General features: G+C 44.3%; 1 protein-coding gene across 1 annotated transcript; it reads right to left on the reverse strand.

Moving 5' to 3' along the window:
* Window positions 1–6,369: 6,369 nt before the first annotated feature.
* Window positions 6,370–11,628, reverse strand: LOC134395679 (zinc finger protein 883-like). The gene is made up of 3 exons (XM_063121840.1): window positions 11,542–11,628; window positions 11,320–11,422; window positions 6,370–7,967 (listed from the first exon to the last, which is right to left on the reverse strand). The coding sequence occupies exons 1-3, from the start codon at window positions 11,626–11,628 to the stop codon at window positions 6,370–6,372; spliced, it is 1,788 nt and encodes a 595-aa protein (XP_062977910.1).
* Window positions 11,629–19,897: the final 8,269 nt, after the last annotated feature.

Here is a 19,897-nt window from a genome sequence, read left to right on the forward strand (position 1 = left end):
TTCTTTCCCTTAAACCCTTCTTTAAGATTCCTTGCATTGTTTACTGTGTGTTCTTCACACACCCCTGTTCCCGCCTTTCGGAATTAATATTCCTTCGCTTCCAATATTCATAGAATCAAAGAATAATAGAATAGTAGAGTTGGAAGGGGCCTATAAGGCCATCGAGTCCAACCCCCTGATCAATGCATGAATCCACCCTAAAGAATCCCTGATGAATGGCTGTCCAGCTGCCTCTTGTATGCCTCTAGTGTGGGAGAGACCACAACTTCCCTAGGTAACTGGTTCCATTGTCATACTGCTTTTGTTTATCTACATTCTAATTTTTTTAAAAAAGTTTTTCTCTTTTGTTAGGCTTCAGATAAATAGTTAGTGTTAAGGTTACATTCCCATCCTATAGTTGTTTAGGGAATTAGTTGTTGTTTTTCTGTATCTGCTTTCTTCTGGCCTTTTGTGTGTCTGTGTGTATATTCCGAAGCTAAGTATCTCTGAGCTTCCTGAAGAGAGAGAAGGAGCTAGAGCTGAATCCAGCCCAGAAAGGAGTTTCAAGGCAACCCCAAACCCAGGCACAAAAAGGGGTATCCATATCAAACCCACCCACCAACCCTTACCCAAGGATCTGGTCTCAGCATCTTCATCTTTCTGCTTCGTTTCTGTACACAATGGCTCAACGTCAGGAATGGAAGAGCTCTCAGCTACCTCTGCAAGTTCTCCCTGAAACCACAGAGAAGAGCACTTCCATTTTACAATGATCATGACTGATGTCATAAGGCCTAATCATGTCCTCTATTGTGTATTTTATGAAAGCTGATCTACTCTGATGCCTGAACCCACTATGCCTGCAACATTTCCTTCTGGCCAAATCTCTGGAATAGAGGTATCCCCTCGGTGGATTGCAGTGTCAGAGTTTTCCAAGCATATCCTTAAAACACCAGAACTTTGTTGATTCTCTCAGCACCCACTCACAACGCAAACACAGCCTCAGCTATTCAGAAACTCATACGCTCGGGTTCACCAATCTCCCACAGCCAACCCAGCACAATCACAGATGATAGCTTGTGGTTAGCACCAGTCAGTCACCCTGGTCACTATTCACAGTTCAGATAACCAGCCTTTGTCTTGGTGATAAGACAGGCAGAATTTCGACTGCTACTCCATTAATGAAATTGCTATTACCTGAGGGATATAGGGTTCTTCTCCTGTCTCTTCTGAGCCCTCCTCTGACCTTGGGCCTGTGGACTTTTGGTGGTGCTCCATGGGTCATTTCATAAGAAACAGCCCTATGTTATATTTCGTAGAAGATCAGTCACTTAGATCGCTGTGCTCACCTACTGCCTACAAAAAAAGGGATGGAAATTGGAACGTGCAGAAATAAGAACGTTCCCTACTTGGAAGCAAAAACACATATACAAAACCCCCCAAAACATTTGCACCTGTAAATTGCGATCCTTATTATCAGTGTGATCATATCATTATTCCATTCATTTTTGTCCTGTTTTTCTCTTTTAAGGAACTCAGAGCAGCAATACAGTCCTGGTCGGCTCCAATTTATTTTTTTCCACCATCACTGTTGTTTCGTTAACACCTATTTTCATATTCTATCAAATGCCAGCAATGCCCTGCTATAAATGTAGACATAGACACAAAGATTGCATCAGAATTGGCAACATTTAGAAACCAGTGGGAGATGTGGGTTCTAGTCCCTGCTCAGCCAAGGAAGCTCACTGGGTGACTTTGGGCCTGTAGGAGACTCTCAGTCCAACGTACTTGGCAGGGTTGTTGTCGGGGTGATATGGAGAGGAGGAGGATTATGTATGCCGCCTTGGGTTCCTTGGAGGAGAAAAGGCAGGATACCAATTCAGTAAAACAAAATATTTCTACACAAGGCAGGATATAAACGTAATAAATACTTACATCAAAGAACATCAAACAAAATCCCTAGCATGAAATGACTAATCAGTAAGTTTGATTTTAGCAGTGTGGCCTAAAGAGAGATCATGGTTTCCCGATTGTTCTCAAAACGTACTACAATGGTCAGTTTTCTCTTAATTCGGATATGCTCTACTTGAAATTGTCACAGACTGTCCTGTGGGATTTCATGTCCATTTAGCCTTATTTGTTTATTGCTACGATCATGAAAAAATGCCCAGTGCTGATAACAATTCATGTATCTGTTGCAGCACGTTCATATAGCAGGTCAGGATACTCTAATCCCTCTCTCCACTCCCCTCCCATACAGTATCTAGAAGCAAGTTTAAATCTTTTGGTTGGCACATCCTTGTTGTTTGCACTCTGAAAGGTTTAACATGCCAATTCATTGGGAAGCCCCAGCAGAGACCCTGGATACATGTTCCTTTCTCTCTGGATTTCTCCAAGGAGCCATTTCCACAAAGCATGACCTTAGTCAGGGCTGGCATCAAGCAGAGACATGGTCCAGTATGAGCCAAGGGCCCACCAAAACCAAGGGCCCACTGGCAAGGGTTCCCCTCGACGTGCTCCTCCTCTTCACCTTGGAAACCTTCTTGTTCACTGACCTCTTCAGAAGGAGGAGCAGGAGACGCCCTGCCTGCCAACCAAGCAAGTGGTTGTAATGAAGAGAAAGAGGAGGATGAGGAAGAGCTGCTGGTGACACCGGCAAGAAGAACGTAGACTCACAGAGGGAGCTGGCTCTTCTGTAAAGCTCCTCAAAAACCTGGAGGCATCACTGACTCTGGAACATCAACAAACCAGCCTCCAACCCACAGAAATGGGAATGCAGAGAGCAGCAACCTTCTTGTACTGCTTCCTTGGCCTGCAGGAGGGGGTTTATTTCTTCCCTTCTGCTTCTCACTGCAAGCAGAGCACCTGGCTCAGTTAAATGGGGCCAGCTGTGGGACATTGGTATGGGATTTGCAAGGGCTGTTGGGAACTGTAGTTCAGTGCAAGAAACCCCCCAGAGTGGAGGACATCTTGTGATCTAAAACAACTGAGGATTTCATTTCCATTGCTTTGATTTCTATTCAGTTTCCTGCTCACGTTTCATTGATTTTTCTCTTATCCTTTAAGAAGATTTTGAACATCAATCTGGATCAGACCGAGGTCCATGTAGCACAAGGGCTTTCTCCATGAACATGGAGGCTCTATTTGCCATCGTTGTGGTGTAACGGCTAAAATAGTAGGTGAAAATGAGAAGATTCTGGTGAAAGTACTTAGTTGGCCGTGAAGCTCACTGGGTGACTTTGGCCGAGTTGCTGACTCTCAGCCCGACCCACCTCACAGGGTTGTTATGAGGACAAACTGGAGGAGGGCGATGCTATATGCTTCCTTGGGCTCCTTGGAAAAAGGATAGGGTGACCATTTGACCCGGGGAAGTCTGGACACCTCTGGGGAAATTAGGCCAACTGGAGTTGGGGGGCCCTTTACCAGGATAATGGGGGTGCCTGGCCCGCGGTTGCACCATTAGGCCTTTTCCCCAGCAGGCTGGCCATCTTTCCCTGCCCAGGACATCTCGCGAGACTTCTGGCCCAGCCGAGAGATCACATGATAGAGTGCACCAATAATCCCCCGGCTGCTGGCTGAATTGTGTAGAAGCAGTGGCAACCAGTGTGCGTGGGCAAGGTGGCGCAGAGGGAGGTGGATTGGAGCAGCGCGACGGATCGGATCAGCACAGTCCGACGAACTGCGTGCAGCAGGAGGCACCGTAACTGGATGGGCAAGGCGGCAGCAAGACCAGGCCAGCCAGTGGGAAGGTACATGACTGTCAGCACGGCCGTCCTCCGCCTCCCCACCCCATCCTCAGCCATGTGGCGCATGTGGCTTGGGTCTTGCCCGGGGCTGCAGTGGAATCGGACTGACTCCCTTGTCGCCTTTCCTGAGAGAGGGGAAAGAAATGAAGAGGGATCAGAGAGAAAGAAAGAAAGGGGAGGGGGAGAAGGAGGGACCAGAGAGGGAGGAAAGGAAAAAGAAAGCACAGCCAGAGGGAGAGCGGTGGAGGAGAGAGAGAGAGAGAAAGGAAGGAAGGAAGGAAAGACAGGGGAAGATGAGAGACATAAAGGAAGGGCACACACAGAGAAGAGGAACCAGAGGGAGAAAGAAAGAGAAGAGGGGGGTAGAGAGATGGAAGGAGAGAAGGGAAAAAAGAAAGAAAGAAAGAAAGAAAGAAAGAAAGAAAGAAAGAAAGAAAGAGCGCTGCTTTGTTGTTGGTGTAGTTTTTCTACCCAGTGTGGGGGAATGGAGGGAAGGAGCCTGCCCCGGCCACAGCTCCTATGCTGAGGAAGGGGCGAGTATTTGTTACATAGCCCCACGGAGATGGGTGTGTGTCTATGTGGTGTTCAGTCGCACCGTGATCACCAAAGCCAAGCAAAATAATAATGATAATGGTGGTGATTGTTAGTATTTTTCTAAGGAGGTCAAGGAAGCACAAATGCCCCCCCAATTTTTTCTCCTTACAACAACCCTGTGGAGTAGGCTGGGAGATGGTGACTAGCCCAAGGCTACCCCTTGAGCCTAATGCCAACATAATGATGATAATGGCTGTGATAATGGATGTTGATGCTGATGATGGTGATAATGATAATGGATGCTAATGCTAATATAATGTTGCTGATAATGGATCATGGTGATAATGAGGATGATGATGGGGTAGAAATAGACATGTGGTCAAGGCCACACTCCCTTGGCGGCCATTCATGTCAAGTTCAACCCACCATGGGGGTAGGCAAGTTGGGGTGGCCACGCCTCCTTACAGGCAGCCACATTGTCCTACTTTTTGGTTTCCAAAATATGGTCAGCCTAAAAAAGATCTAACTTGGAACAAACTTGGATAGAATCAGGGCTCAGTGTAGGCAGTCTAGCTGTATGCATTTAACCAGGTTATTATATTTACCTTACACCACTTATACTTTTGAAGAATGAGTATTTGTGTAGATTCTGTTCAGATGTAATAGCTGTTCCCTACTAAAAAATAATTGTCAAATTTTTCATTTTTTTTGTTCAATCCTTTATAGTTCTTTTCTTGTTTAGATACCTTCATCTAAGAGCAAACCCACCACCCCAACGGTGTAACAATGATAGCAAAAGTCCAGAGTTTTCCACCCTAAAACTAAAAATTCGTTTTCATCGAGGCAGCCAGAGAAATGAAGATTGCAGGACAAATGCAGCTCCTCTCCATCCTGCCCCAGTTGGATGTTCGGAGGAACTGCAGGCAGGAGAACTTGGATGCAGTCAGAAGTGTGGAAAGTGAACGCTTCAATGGAGCCTCTTTCTTGGGTCTTCCAATGTCTTCCAACAACTGGAAAGAGCCAAAAGGAGTGAGGGAATATTATTTTGCCTATTTCCCCTTCCATGAGCAGACAGGGCATTGCCAGTCTATGACATCACGCATTCCAAGTTGGAAAGGTGCAAAATGACCCTTGGCTTCAATGTGTTGAAGATGCACTCCAACCATTCTTACCCCAGAACGAAATCCCACCATGTTCCCTCTGCTTAAGGGGTTTGGAAGTCTGTACAGAATGGCAGCCTGATCATCCAACCCGGGACCATTCTTGTTTATGGAGGCAAAATGGAATCAAGACTATGAAACAGAGAAAATACACACAGAACTTTATTAGTATTCAAACACAATAAAAGCTACAGGAGCCATCTAAAAAGCAGCCACAGTGACTGTACCAGTTTCCCATTTCCACTGCCTCTAAAACGTTTCCCATCTCAATATCTTCTGCCTGTGGATTCATGATTCCCCACATTAACCTTTTGAACCTTTATAAGTTGGCCAAATAGTCCGAAAAGACCTCAATCCAACCTGAGCATTCCTTGGTTGGGCTCCTGCCTTGGAAATGCCCTCTTGTCCAAAAAGAAAAGAGAAGTTACTTGTCATTTCTCTGGCAGAGGGCGAAAGTTCTATTTCTCCAGTTTGTCCCAAAGGAATTATTCATAAAAATGTACAGTACAATTACGTTCTTATAACCATCCGCATAAAACAAATAATGAATAACATCAGAGTACCACATAGAGAACATTGCTCCACTAAGTAATTAAAACCATCCCACTAAAACATCTAATAGAGCCACAGAATGTGAGGCAGAGAATTCCACAGATCACATCACTAAAATGAGAAATAATATAAGGGCAGACATGGAATCATACTGGGGACAGGTGAATTCATCTGTGTCCGGGTGCCGGTCTGGCAAAGCAGGTGCTTGACACAGGATTCCAGGGGGCAATGGGGCTCCTGTTTCTACTGTCTGCAACCTCAAGTCCACGAAGGCTCAATCCATCATCAAAACATGCCCTACAATGAGGAGATTTCTACAGCCAACCCAGTTTCTGGACATCATTCTAAAGTATTGCAAGGTCTGCTTGGCATGTGAACATTTCCTCACAAACTGAACATTTCTAGGGAGTCTCCTGTGCATGAGTTCTTTGATGTCTCACAAGCTGATTACTGTAACAGAATGTTTCACTGCACATAGAACATTTATAAGGTTTCTCCCCTGTGTGAATTCTTTCATGCGTAATAAGGGTTGCCCTCTGAGAAAAGCTCTTTCCACATTCTGCACATGTATGGAGTTTCTCACCTGTGTGAATTCTTTCATGCGTAATAAGGGATGCCCTCCAAGTAAAGCTCTTTCCACATTCTGCACATGTATGGAGTTTCTCCCCTGTGTGAATTCTTTTATGGCTATTAAGGTCTGAGTTTGTTTTGAAGAATTTTGCACATGTTGAGCATTGAAAGGGTTTCTCTCCTGTATGAATTCTTTCATGCGTAATAAGGGATGAACTATGCCGAAAGCTATTTCCACATTCTTTACATGTATAGGGTTTCTCTCCTGTGTGAATTCGTTGGTGGTTAATAAGATGTGAGTTATTGCTGAAGCCTTTTTCACATTCTGCACATTTATAGGGTTTCTCCCCTGTGTGAATTCTTTCATGCGTAATAAGGTTTGCCCTCTGAGAAAAGCTCCTTCCACATTCTTTACATATATAGGGTTTCTCCCCTGTGTGAATTCTTTCATGTGTAATAAGGGTTGCCCTCTGAGAAAAGCTCCTTCCACATTCTTTACATATATAGGGTTTCTCCCCTGTGTGAATTCTTTCATGCGTAATAAGGTTTGCCCTATGAGAAAAGCTCCTTCCACATTCTTTACATATATAGGGTTTCTCTCCTGTGTGGATTATTTCATGGCTGGAAAGGTCTGAGTTCGTTTTGAAGCATTTTGCACATGTTGAGCATTGAAAGGGTTTTTCTCCCTTGTGAATTCTTTCATGCATAATAAGAGATGAACTATATGAAAAGCTCTTTCTACATACTTTACATGTGTGGGGTTTCTCTCCTGTGTGAATTTGTTGGTGTGTAATAAGATGTGAGTTATCAATGCAGCCCTTTCCACATTCTGCACATTCATAGGGTTTTTCCCCTGTATGAACTCTTTTATGTCTGGAAAGGCTTGCACTATGCGCATAGCTTTTTTCACACCAGGAGCATTTAAAGGGTTTCCACCTTCTATGGCACCTTTGATGTGCTTTGAGATCTTTTTTGTGGAAGCTGTTTCCACATTGCGTACACATATACATTTCCTCCCCAGAATGAATTTGTTGATGGTGTCTTGTAAGTTGTGAGCTCCGTGTGAAGCTCATTGTACACTCCAAACCAGTATGACTTTTCCCCTCTGTGTCAAGCACTGGACCTTTTACAGTTGGTTGGCTCAGACAGTCTCTTTTCACAGACTCTGGACTTTGACTGGGTTTCTCTGCCGTGTGGATTCTCAAATGAGCATCCAGGTGCTTTCTGTGTCCCTTTCCTGTTTGTTCTTCTTGTTCAAAGTAGAATCCGCTCTGAGTTGAAATGGATTTGTCCTTCTCTTTTGTATAGTTTCCGCTGTTCCTTCTGGATCTATCCTGATCGCTCAAATCCTCTTCCAACAGTCCACCCTTCGTTCCTCCTTGTGATGTGCTAGGATGTTCTCTCTTATCCTCACTCTCCTGCACAGCATCTGATGGAAAACATAAGAGAAAACAATGAGAGCGGTGTTGTGCTGTAGTTCCGGTTCTGAATCCCAAGTCTAAAGTGGGCTGGTTCAGACCAAAGCAGTCTGGATCTGACTCGGATCCATCTCGGTCCAAAGCAGGTTGAATCAATGTGTATTGCTGAAGGCCAGACAGCCTGTCTGGGTAATGTAAGGATTTGTTTGAGAATAGGAAGGAGGAGAGGAGGAATTGGAAAGAGAGAACTGAGCCTCGGCAAGAGACATCCGTAGGGGCCGCCGTAGTGTTGAATGTTTAACCCAGCAGTCTCCAATCACAGTGGTGGAGGAGGGGTTGTCTATAACAGGACATTCGGCTTTTGTTTCCCAGTGTGAGCCAGAGTTGGAAGGAGGAGGAGAGTTCTATATTATTGATCATGGTAGAGTGGTGAGACTAAATACGATACCTGGGGAAGGTAACTTCACCAGATGGCCGACACTGAAACTACATCCTTTGCAGCCAAAGGTGGCGGACATCTATACAGACGGTAAAAACAAGACCTGGAGCTGACTGTAGTTCAGATCACAAACTTCTTATTGCGCAATTTAGAATCAAACTAAAGAGAATAGGGAAGACCCACAGATCAGTTAGATATGAGCTCACTAATATTCCTAATGAATATGCAGTGGAAGTGAAGAATAGATTTAAGGGACTAGATTTAGTAGATAGGGTCCTGGAAGAACTATGGACAGAAGTTTGCAACATTGTCCAAGAGGTGGCAACAAAAAATGTCCCCCCAAAAAAAAGAAAACCAAGAAGGCAAGATGGCTGTCTGCTGAGACACTGGAAGTAGCCCAAGAAAGAAGGAAAGCAAAAGGCAACAGGGATAGGGGGAGATATGTCCAATTAAATGCAAAATTCCAGAGGTTAGCCAGAAGAGATAAGGAATTATTTTTAAACAAGCAATGCGCGGAAGTGGAAGAACACAATAGAATAGGAAGGACAAGAGATCTCTTCCAGAAAATTAGAAACATTGGAGGTAAATTCCAGGCAAAAATGGGTATGATCAAAAACAAAGATGGCAAGGACCTAAAAGAAACAGAAGAGATCAAGAAAAGGTGGCAAGAATATACGGAAGAACTGTATAAGAAGGATAATAATATTGGGGATAGGTCAGACGGTGTGGTCAGTGAGTTAGCTCCAGACGTCCTGAAGAGTGAGGTTGAATGGGCCTTAAGAAGCATTGCTAATAACAAGGCAGCAGGAGACGACGGTATCCCAGCTGAACTGTTTAAAATATTGCAAGATGATGCTGTCAAGGTGATGCATGCCATATGCCAGCAAATTTGGAAAACACAAGAATGGCCATCAGACTGGAAAAAATCAACTTATACCCCCATACCCAAAAAGGGAAACACTAAAGAATGTTCAAACTATCGGACAGTGGCACTTATTTCACATGCCAGCAAGGTAATGCTCAAGATCCTGCAAGGTAGACTCCAGCAATTCATGGAGCGAGAATTGCCAGATGTACAAGCTGGGTTTAGAAAAGGCAGAGGAACTAGAGACCAAATTGCCAATATCCGCTGGATAATGGAGAAAGCCAGGGAGTTCCAGAAAAACATCTGTTTCTGTTTTATTGACTATTCTAAAGCCTTTGACTGTGTGGATCATAACAAACTGTGGCAAGTTCTTGGTGGTATGGGGATACCAGGTCATCTTGTCTGCCTCCTGAGGAATCTGTATAACGAACAAGTAGCAACGGTAAGAACAGACCACGGAACAACGGACTGGTTTAAGATTGGGAAAGGAGTACGGCAGGGTTGTATACTCTCACCTTATCTATTCAACTTGTATGCAGAACACATCATGCGACATGCTGGGCTTGACAAATCCAAGGCTGGAGTTAAAATCGCAGGAAGAAACATTAACAATCTCAAATATGCAGATGACACCACTTTGATGGCTGAAAGCGAGGAAGAGCTGAGGAGCCTTATGACAAAGGTGAAAGAAGAAAGTGCAAAAGCTGGGTTGCAGTTAAACCTCAAAAAAACCAAGATTATGGAAACCAGCCTGATTGATAACTGGCAAATAGAGGGAGAAAACGTGGAGGCAGTGACAGACTTTGTATTTCTGGGCGCAAAGATGACTGCAGACGCTGACTGCAGCCAGGAAATCAGAAGACGTTTACTTCTTGGGAGGAGAGCAATGACAAATCTTGATAAAATAGTTAAGAGCAGAGACACCACGCTGACAACAAAGGTCCGCATAGTTAAAGCAATGGTATTCCCCGTAGTAACCTATGGCTGCGAGAGCTGGACCATAAGGAAAGCTGAGCGAAGGAAGATAGATGCTTTTGAACTGTGGTGTTGGAGGGAAATTCTGAGAGTGCCTTGGACTGCAAGAGGATCAAACCAGTCCATACTCCAGGAAATAAAGCCAGACTGCTCACTTGAGGGAATGGTATTAAAGGCAAAACTGAAGTACTTTGGCCACATAATGAGAAGACAGGATACCCTGGAGAAGAGGCTGATGCTAGGGAAAGTGGAAGGCAAAAGGAAGAGGGGCCGACCAAGGGCAAGATGGATGGATGATATTTTGGAGGTGACAGACTTGACCTTGGGGGAGCTAGGGGTGGTGATGGCTGACAGAAAGCTCTGGCGTAGGCTGGTCTGGGAAGTCACGAAGAGTCAGAAGCGACTGAATGAATAAACAACAAAGTGCAGGTTGACTTGAATTTCCCAGCCGTTCTCAATTCCATTTTTTTGGTCTTTTCTTTCCCTTAAACCCTTCTTTAAGATTCCTTGCATTGTTTACTGTTTGTTCTTCACACACCGCTGTTCCTGCCCTTCGGAATTAATATTCCTTTGCTTCCAATATTCATAGAATCAAAGAATAATAGAATAGTAGAGTTGGAAGGGGCCTATAAGGCCATCGAGTCCAACCCCCTGATCAATGCATGAATCCACCCTAAAGAATCCCTGATGAATGGCTGTCCAGCTGCCTCTTGTATGCCTCTAGTGTGGGAGAGACCACAACTTCCCCAGGTAACTGGTTCCATTGTCATACTGCTTTTGTTTATCTACATTCTAATTTTTTTTAAAAACTTTTCTCTTTTGTTAGGCTTCAGATAAATAGTTAGTGTTAAGGTTACATTCCAATCCTATAGCTGTTTAGGGAATTAGTTGTTTTTTTTTCTGTATCTGCTTTCTTCTGGCCTTTTGCGTGTCTGTGTGTATATTCCGAAGCTAAGTATCTCTGAGCTTCCTGAAGAGAGAGAAGGAGCTAGAGCTGAATCCAGCCCAGAAAGGAGTTTCAAGGCAACCCCAAATCCAGGCACAAAAAGGGGTATCCATATCAAACCCACCCACCACCCCTTACCCAAGGATCTGGTCTCAGCATCTTCATCTTTCTGCTTCATTTCTGTACACCACGGCTCAACGTCAGGAATGGAAGAGCTCTCAGCTACCTCTGCAAGTTCTCCCTGAAACCACAGAGAAGGCACTTTCATTTTACAATGATCATGACTGATGATATAAGGCCTAATTCTGTCCTTTATTGTGTATTTTATGAAAGCTGATCTACTCTGATGCCTGAACCCACTATGCCTGCAACATCTCCTTCTGCCCAAGTCTCTGGAATAGAGGTATCTCCTCGGTGGATTGCAGTGTCAGAGTTTTCCAAGCACATCCTTACAACACCAGAACTTTATTGATTCTCTCAGCACCCATTCACAACGCAAACACACCCTCAGCCATTCAGAAACTCACACGCTCAGTTCATCCAACCAATCTCCCACAGTCAACCCAGCACAATCACAGATGATAGCTTGTGATTAGTACCAGTCAGTCACCCTGGTCACTATCATTTCACAATTCAGATAACCAGCCGTTGTCTTGGTGATAAGACAGGCAGAATTTCGACTGCTACTCCATTAATGAAATAGTTATTACCTGAGGGATATGGGGTTCTTCTCCTGTCTCTTCTGAGCCCTCCTCTGACCTTGGGCCTGTGGACTTTTGGTGGTGCTCCATGGGTCATTTCATAAGAAACAGCCCTATGTTATAGTTGAGTAGAAGATCAGTCACTAAGATCGGTGTGCTCACCTACTGCCTAGAGAAAAAGGGATGGAAATTGGAACATGCAGGAATAAGAACGTTCCCTACCTGGAAACAAAAACACACATACAACCCCCCCCCCCCCAAGAAAGATTTGCACCTGTAAATTGCGATCCTTATTATCAGTGTGATCATATCATTATTACATTCATTTTTGTCATTTTTTTCTCTTTCAAGGAACTCAGAGCAGTAATACAGTCCTGGTCCTCTCCATTTTATTTTTTTCCATCATCACTGTTGTTTCTTTGACAAATATTTTCATATTCTATCAAATGCCAGCAATTATTATTATTATTTATTTATTTATTTATTTATATAGCACCATCAATGTACATATAAATTGCAATAAATGTAGACATAGACACAAAGATTGCATCAGAATTGGCAACATTTAGAAACCAGTGGGAGATGTGGGTTCTAGTCCCTGCTTGGCCAAGGAAGCTCACTGGGTGACTTTGGGCCTGTAGGAGACTCTCAGTCCAACGTACTTGGCAGGGTTGTTGTCAGGGTGATATGGAGAGGAGGAGGATTATGTATGCCGCCTTGGGTTCCTTGGAGGAGAAAAGGCAGGATACCAATTCAGTAAAACAAAATATTTCTACACAAGGCAGGATATAAACGTAATAAATACTTACATCAAAGAACATCAAACAAAAGCCCTAGCATGAAATGACTAATCAGTAAGTTTGATTTTAGCAGTGTGGCCTAAAGAGAGATAATGATTTTCTGATTGTTCCCAAAATGTACTACAATGGTCAGTTTTCTTTTAATTCTGATATGCTCTACTTGAAATTGTCACAGACTGTCCTGTGGGATTTCATGTCCATTTAGCCTTATTTGTTCATTGCTATGACCATGAAAAAACACCCAGTGCTGATAACAATTCCTGTATCTGTTGCAGCACGTTCATATAGCAGGTCAGGATACTCTAATCCCTCTCTCCACTCCCCTCCCATACAGAATCTAGAAGCAAGTTTAAATCTTTAGGTTGGCACATCCTTGTTCTTTGCACTCTGAAAGGTTTAACATGCCAATTCATTGCGAAGCCCCAGAAGAGTCCCTGGATACATGTTCCTTTCTCTCTGGATTTCTCCAAGGAGCCATTTCCACAAAGCATGACCTTAGTCGGGGCTGGCATCAAGCAGAGACATGGTCCAGCACGAGCCAAGGGCCCACCAAAACCAAGGGCCCACTGGCAAGGGTCCCCCTGGACGTGCTCCTCCTCTTCACCTTGGCAACCTTCTTGTTCACTGACCTCTTCAGAAGGAGGAGCAGGAGACGCCCTGCCTGCCAACCAAGCAAGTGGTTGTAATGAAGAGAAAGAGGAGGATGAGGAAGAGCTGCTGGTGACACCGGCAAGAAGAACGTAGACTCACAGAGGGAGCTGGTTCTTCTGTAAAGCTCCTCAAAAACCTGGAGGCATCACTGGCTGTGGAACATCAACAAACCAGCCTCCAACCCACAGAAATGGGAATGCAGAGAGCAGCAACCTTCTTGTACTGCTTCCTTGGCCTGCAGGAGGGGGTTTATTTCTTCCCTTCTGCTTCTCACTGCAAGCAGAGCACCTGGCTCAGTTAAATGGGGCCAGCTGTGGGACATTGGTATGGGATTTGCAAGGGCTGTTGGGAACTGTAGTTCAGTGCAAGAAACCCCCCAGAGTGGAGGACATCTTGTGATCTAAAACAACTGAGGATTTCATTTCCATTGCTTTGATTTCTATTCAGTTTCTTGCTCATGATTTATTGATTTTTCTCTTATCCTTTAAGAAGATTTTGAACATCAATCTGGATCAGAAAGAGGTCCATGTAGCACAAGGGCTTTCTCCATGAACATGGAGGCTCTATTTGCCATCGTTGTGGTGTAACGGCTAAAAGAGTAGGTGAAAGTGAGAAGATTCAGGTGCAAGTACTTAGTTGGCCGTGAAGCTCACTGCGTGACTTTGGCCAAGTCATTTACTCTCAGTCTGACCCACCTTGCAGGGATGTTTTGAGGACAAACTGGAGGAGGGCGATCCTATATGGTTCTTTGGGCTTCTTGGAAAAAGTATAGGGTGACCATTTGACCCGGGGAAGTCTGGACTCCACTGTGGAAATTAGGCCAACTGGAGTAGGGGGGCCCTTTACCAGGATAATGGGGGAGCCCAGCCCACAGTTGCAACGGTAGGCCTTTTCCCCTGCAGCCTGGCCATCTTTCCCAGCGCAGGACATCTCGTGAGACTTCTGGCCCAGCTGAGATCTTGAATGATAGAGTGCAGCAATAAGCCCCCAGCTCCTGGCTGTGGCACATGTGGCTTAAGTCATGCCCGGGGCAGCAGCGGAATCGGACTGACTCCCTTGTCGCCTTTCCTGAGAGAAGGGAGAGAAATGAAGAGGGATCAGAGAGAAATAAAGAAAGGGGAGGGGGAGAAGGAGGGACCTGAGAGAGAAGAAAGGAAAAAGAAAAAGCAGCCAGAGGGAGAGTGGTGGAGGAGAGAGAGAGAGAGAGAGAGAGAGAGAGAGAAAGTAAGGAAAGAGCCTCCAAGGAAGGAGGGATAGGCAGGGGAAGATTAGAGACATAAAGAAAGGGCACACACAGAGAAGAGGAACCAGAGGGAGAAAGAAAGAGAAGAGGGAGCTAGAGAGATGGAGGGAAAGAAAGAAAGAAAGAAAGAAAGAAAGAAAGAAAGAGTTGCTTTGATGTTGGGGTAGTTTTTCAACCCTGTGTGGGGAAAAGGAGGGAAGGAGCCTGCCCCGGCAACAGCTGCTATGCTGGGAAGGGGCGAGTATTTGTTACATATCCCCACGGAGATGGGTCTGTGTCTTTGTGCTTTTCAGTCGCACCGTGATCACCAAAGCCAAGCAAAATAATTATAATAATGGTGGTGATTGTTAGTATTTCTCTAAGGAGGTCAAGGATGCACAAATGCCCCCCCCCATTATTTCTCCTTACAACAGCCCTGTGAGTTAGGCTGGGAGATGGTGACTAGCCTAAGGCCACCCCTTGAGCCTAATGCCAAGATAATGATGATCATGGGTGTGATAATGGATGTTGATGCTGATGACGGTGATAATGATAATGGATGCTTATGCTGATATAACGATGCTGATAATGGATCATGGTGATAATGAGGATGATGGTGTAGAATTAGACATGTGATCAAGGCCACGCCCCCTTGGGGGCCATACATACACTTTTGAAGAATGAGTATTTGTGTAGATTCCGTTCAGATGTAAAAGCTGTTCCCTACTAAAAAATAATTGTCAAATTTTTCATTTTTTTTGTTCAATCCTTTATAGTTTTTTCTTGTTTAGACACCTACATCTAAGAGCAAACCCACCACCCCAACTAACAATGATAGCAGAAGTCCAGAGTTTTCCACCCTAAAACTAAAAATTCGGTTTCATCGATGCACCCAGAGAAATGAAGATTGCTGGACAAATGCAGGTCCTCTCCATCCTGCCCCAGTTGGATGTTTGGAGGAACTGCAGGCATGAGATCTTGAATGCAGTCAAAAGAGTGGAAAGTGAATGCTTCATGGGACCGTCTTTCTTGGGTCTTCCAATAATCTTCCAACAAATGGAAAGAGCCAAAAGGTGTGAATAATATTTTGCCTATTTCCCCTTCCATGCACACACAGGGCATTGCCAGTCTATGACATCACGCATTCCAAGTTGGAAAGGTGCAAAATGACACTTGGCTTCAATGTGTTGAAGATGCACTCCAACTGTTCTTACCCCAGAACGAAATCCCACCATGTTCCCTCTGCTTAAGGGGCTTGGAACTCTGCACAAAATGGCAGCCTGATCATCCAACCCGGGACCATTCTTGTTTATGGAGGCAAAATGGAATCAAGACTATGAAACAGAGAAAACACATACAGAACTTTATTAGTATTCAAACACAATAATTCAGGGTTCCCCACATTAACCTTTTGAACCTTTATAATTTGGCCAAATAGTCAGAAAAGCCCTCAATCCAACCTGAGCATTCCTTGGTTGGGCTCCTGCCTTGGAAATGCCCTCTTGTCCAAAAAGAAAAGAGAAGTTACTTGTCATTTCTCTGGCAGAGGGGGAAAGTTCTATTTCTCCGGTTTGTCCCAATGGAAATATTCATAAAAATGTACAGTACAATTACGTTCTTAAAAACATCCGCATAAAACATATAATGAATAACATCAGAGAACCACAAAGAGAACATTGCTCCACTAAGTAATTAAAACCATCCCACTAGAATATCTAATAGAGCCACAGAATGTGAGGCAGAGAATTACAGATATCGCATCCACTAAAATGAGAAATAACATAAGGGCAGACATGGAATCATACTGGGGATAGGTGAATTCATCTGTGTCCGGGAGCCCGTCTGGGAAAGCAGGTGCTTGACACAGGATTCCAGGGGGGCGATAGGGCTCCTGTTTCTACTGTCTGCAACCTCATGTCCATGAAGGCTCAATCCATCATCAAAACATGCCCTACAATGAGGAGATTTCTACAGCCAACCCAGTTTATGGACATCATGTTAAAGTATTGCAAGGTCTGCTTGGCATGTGAACATTTCCTCACACACTGAACATTTCTAGGGAGTCTCCTGTGCATGAGTTCTTTGATGTCTTGCAAGCTGATAACTGTAACAAAATGTTTCACTGCACTTTGAACATTTATAAGGTTTCTCCCCTGTGTGAATTCTTTCATGCGTAATAAGGGTTGCCCTCCGAGTAAAGCTCTTTCCACATTCTTTACACGTGTAGGGTTTCTCTCCTGTGTGAATTCTTTCATGCATAATCAGGGTTGCCCTCTGAGAAAAGCTGTTTCCACATTCTTTACACGTGTAGGGTTTCTCTCCTGTGTGAATTCTTTCATGCATAATCAGGGTTGCCCTCTGAGAAAAGCTGTTTCCACAATCTTTACATGTATAGGGTTTCTCTCCTGTGTGGATTCTTTCATGCGTAATAAAGGATTCCTTCCGAGAAAAGCTCTTACCACATTGATTACACGTATAGGGTTTCTCTCCTGTGTGAATTCTTTCATGCATAATAAAGGATTCCTTCCGGGAAAAGCTCTTACCACATTCATTACACGTATAGGGTTTCTCTCCTGTGTGAATTCTTTCATGCCTAATAAGGGTTGCCCTCTGAGAAAAGCTCTTTCCACATTCTTTACATGTATAGGGTTTCTCACTTGTGTGAATTCGTTGGTGTGTAATAAGATGTGAGTTATCAATGCAGCCCTTTCCACATTCTGCACATTCATAGGGTTTCTCCCCTGTATGAACTCTTTTATGTATGTTAAATTTTGAGCTATCTCCTTAGCTTTTTTCACACGAGGAGCATTTAAAGGGTTTCCCCCTTGTATGGCACAATTGATGTGATTTGAGATTTTGTTTTTGGAAGCTGTTTCTACATTCTGTACACATATACAGTTCCTCAGAATGAATTTGTTGATGGTGTGTTGTAAGTTGTGAGCTCCATGTGAAGCTCATTGTATACTCCAAACCAGTACGACTTTCCCCCTCTGTGTCAAGCACTGGACCTTTTACAGTTGGTTGGCTAAGACTCTTTTCACAAACTCTGAGCTTTGACTGGGTTTCTCTGCCATGCGGATTCTCAAATGAGCATTTCCTGTTTGTCCTTCTTGTTCAAGGTGGAACCCTCTCTGAGTTGAAATGAATTTGTCCTTCTCTTTTTTATAGCTTCCCTCCTTCCTTCTGGATCTCTCCAGATTGCTCAAGACCTCTTTCAGCACTCCACCCTTCGCTCCTCCTTGTGAAGTGCTAGGATGTTCTCTCTTATCCTCACTCTCCTGCACAGAATCTGTTGTAAAAAATAAGAGAAAACAATGAGAGCGGTGTAGTGCTGTAGTTCCAGTTCTGAATCCCAAGTCTAAAGTGGTCTGTTTCAGACCAAAGCAGTCTGGATCTGAATCGGACCCGTTCGGTCCAAAGCAGGTTGAATCAATGTGTATTGCTGAAGGCCAGAAAGCCTGTCTGGGTAATGTAAGGATTTGTTTGAGAATAGGAAGGAGGAGAGAAGGAATTGGGAAGAAGGAACTGAGCCTTGGCCAGAGACATCTCTAGGCCCTGCCATAGGGCTGAATGTTTAACCCAGCATTCTCCAATCACAGTGGTGGAGGAGGGGTTGTCTATAACAGGACATTCTGCTTTTGTCTCCCAGTGTGAGCGAGAGTTGGAAGGAGGAGGAGAGTTCTATATTATTGGATTGTGCTAATGGATCTTGACTTGAATTTCCCAGCCCTTCTCAATTCCATTTTTTTGGTCTTTTCTTTTCCTTAAACCCTTCTTTAAGATTCCTTGCATTGTTTACTGTTTGTTCTTCACCCACCCCTCTTCCTGCCCTTCTGAATTAATATTCCGTCACTTCCGATATTCATAGAATCATAGAATAGTGGAGTTGGAAGGGGCCTATAAGGCCATTGAGTCCAACCCCCTGCATAATGCAGGAATCCACCCTAAAGCATCCCTAACAGAGGGTCGTCCAGCTGCCTCTTGAATGCCTCTAGTGTGGGAGAGACCACAACTTCCCTAGGTAACTGGTTCCATTGTCATACTGCTTTTGTTTATCTATATTCCAATTTTTTAAAAAAAGCTTTTCTCTTTTGTTAGGCTTCAGATAAATAGTTAGTGTTAAGGTTACGTTCCCATCTTATAGTTGTTTAGGTAATTCTTTTTTCTCTGTATCTGCTTTCTTCTGGTCTTTTGCGTGTCTGTGTGTATGCTCTTTGTGGTTTAACCCCTATTCTACCACTCCACCATCTTATGTGCTTCCTCCTCTGCCAGTAGGACTGTACACGCCTTGAATATGCCCAGCTTGGTGCTGGCTGAGTGGTGCTACTGGTGGCTATGACTCGGCTCCCTGTAAGATGTCGCTTGTTGTTTATTTTTTATGGAAATGCTGGGAACTTTTGTTAGCATTAGTGTCTCCATTTTTAAAAGGAAACTGTGAAGCAGCCATTAAGCAGCAAACGAAGTATCACGTACGCGAGAATATCTCCTTGAGTGCATCCTTGCATCTGTCTTGTCTAACATAAACAAGAGCTTCGTCTCCAGCTTGCTGTGGGGCAAAGGGATTGTTTGAAGAGATTAGCTATGCCCCAGTGTTACGTTCTGATTGGTTTATACTGCAACAGGGCCCTGCCCCTTGCAGGCTTGAAATGCTGTGCTGAATTCCCTATTCTCTGTCTGACTGCTCGGCTTTCAAGAGACTCAGATCTTGATTATAATCAATAAAGCACTTTTGAACCCTCTGTCGCTGGAAGTGTGGAGTCGTGCTTAGGGGCTGTTTGGATTTCATCCTTGGGTGAAGAACATTGATCTAACAAATTGGCACCATGACCGGAAGATAACCCAGCGTCGGGATCTGTGCCTGCCGGTGGAATGATGATTGAGAGGGAGCGATCGCTGGGAGATTTCTTCCACCTCTTAGTTGATGCAGTGCACTGTGCACACATGGAGACCGAATTGACGGGACCATTCGAGCCAAGGTTACAAAATCGACTCCACCCGACAGACGGAAGGGAACTAGGCAACAACACATTGCAGTCAGACGTGACAAAGAAAAGGGCGGAGATGGGAGATGGCTATTTGGTGAGTGAAACCCCTGTCCCAGGGATCCTGATGGGGAAAGGAGGGAGTAGGGTTCACAGTAGACCTCAGAAATGGGAAGCTTATAGTCCGTATTGGGAAAGAGTCCCCGAGCCCATTGGTTAGGTTGTTGTCTTTGGGAAAGCTTTCATTGAAATTGAAAAAGAAATTTTGAAACTGTGTAAACAGAGTTAAAAATGTTTTGTGAGAATGAACGGACGTCTTTTGTGTGTGTGTGTTAGATTGCCCCCTTGTGGATCTTTTGA

This window comes from Elgaria multicarinata, chromosome 3, assembly GCF_023053635.1.
Source record: "Elgaria multicarinata webbii isolate HBS135686 ecotype San Diego chromosome 3, rElgMul1.1.pri, whole genome shotgun sequence".
Classification (NCBI taxonomy): domain Eukaryota; kingdom Metazoa; phylum Chordata; class Lepidosauria; order Squamata; family Anguidae; genus Elgaria; species Elgaria multicarinata.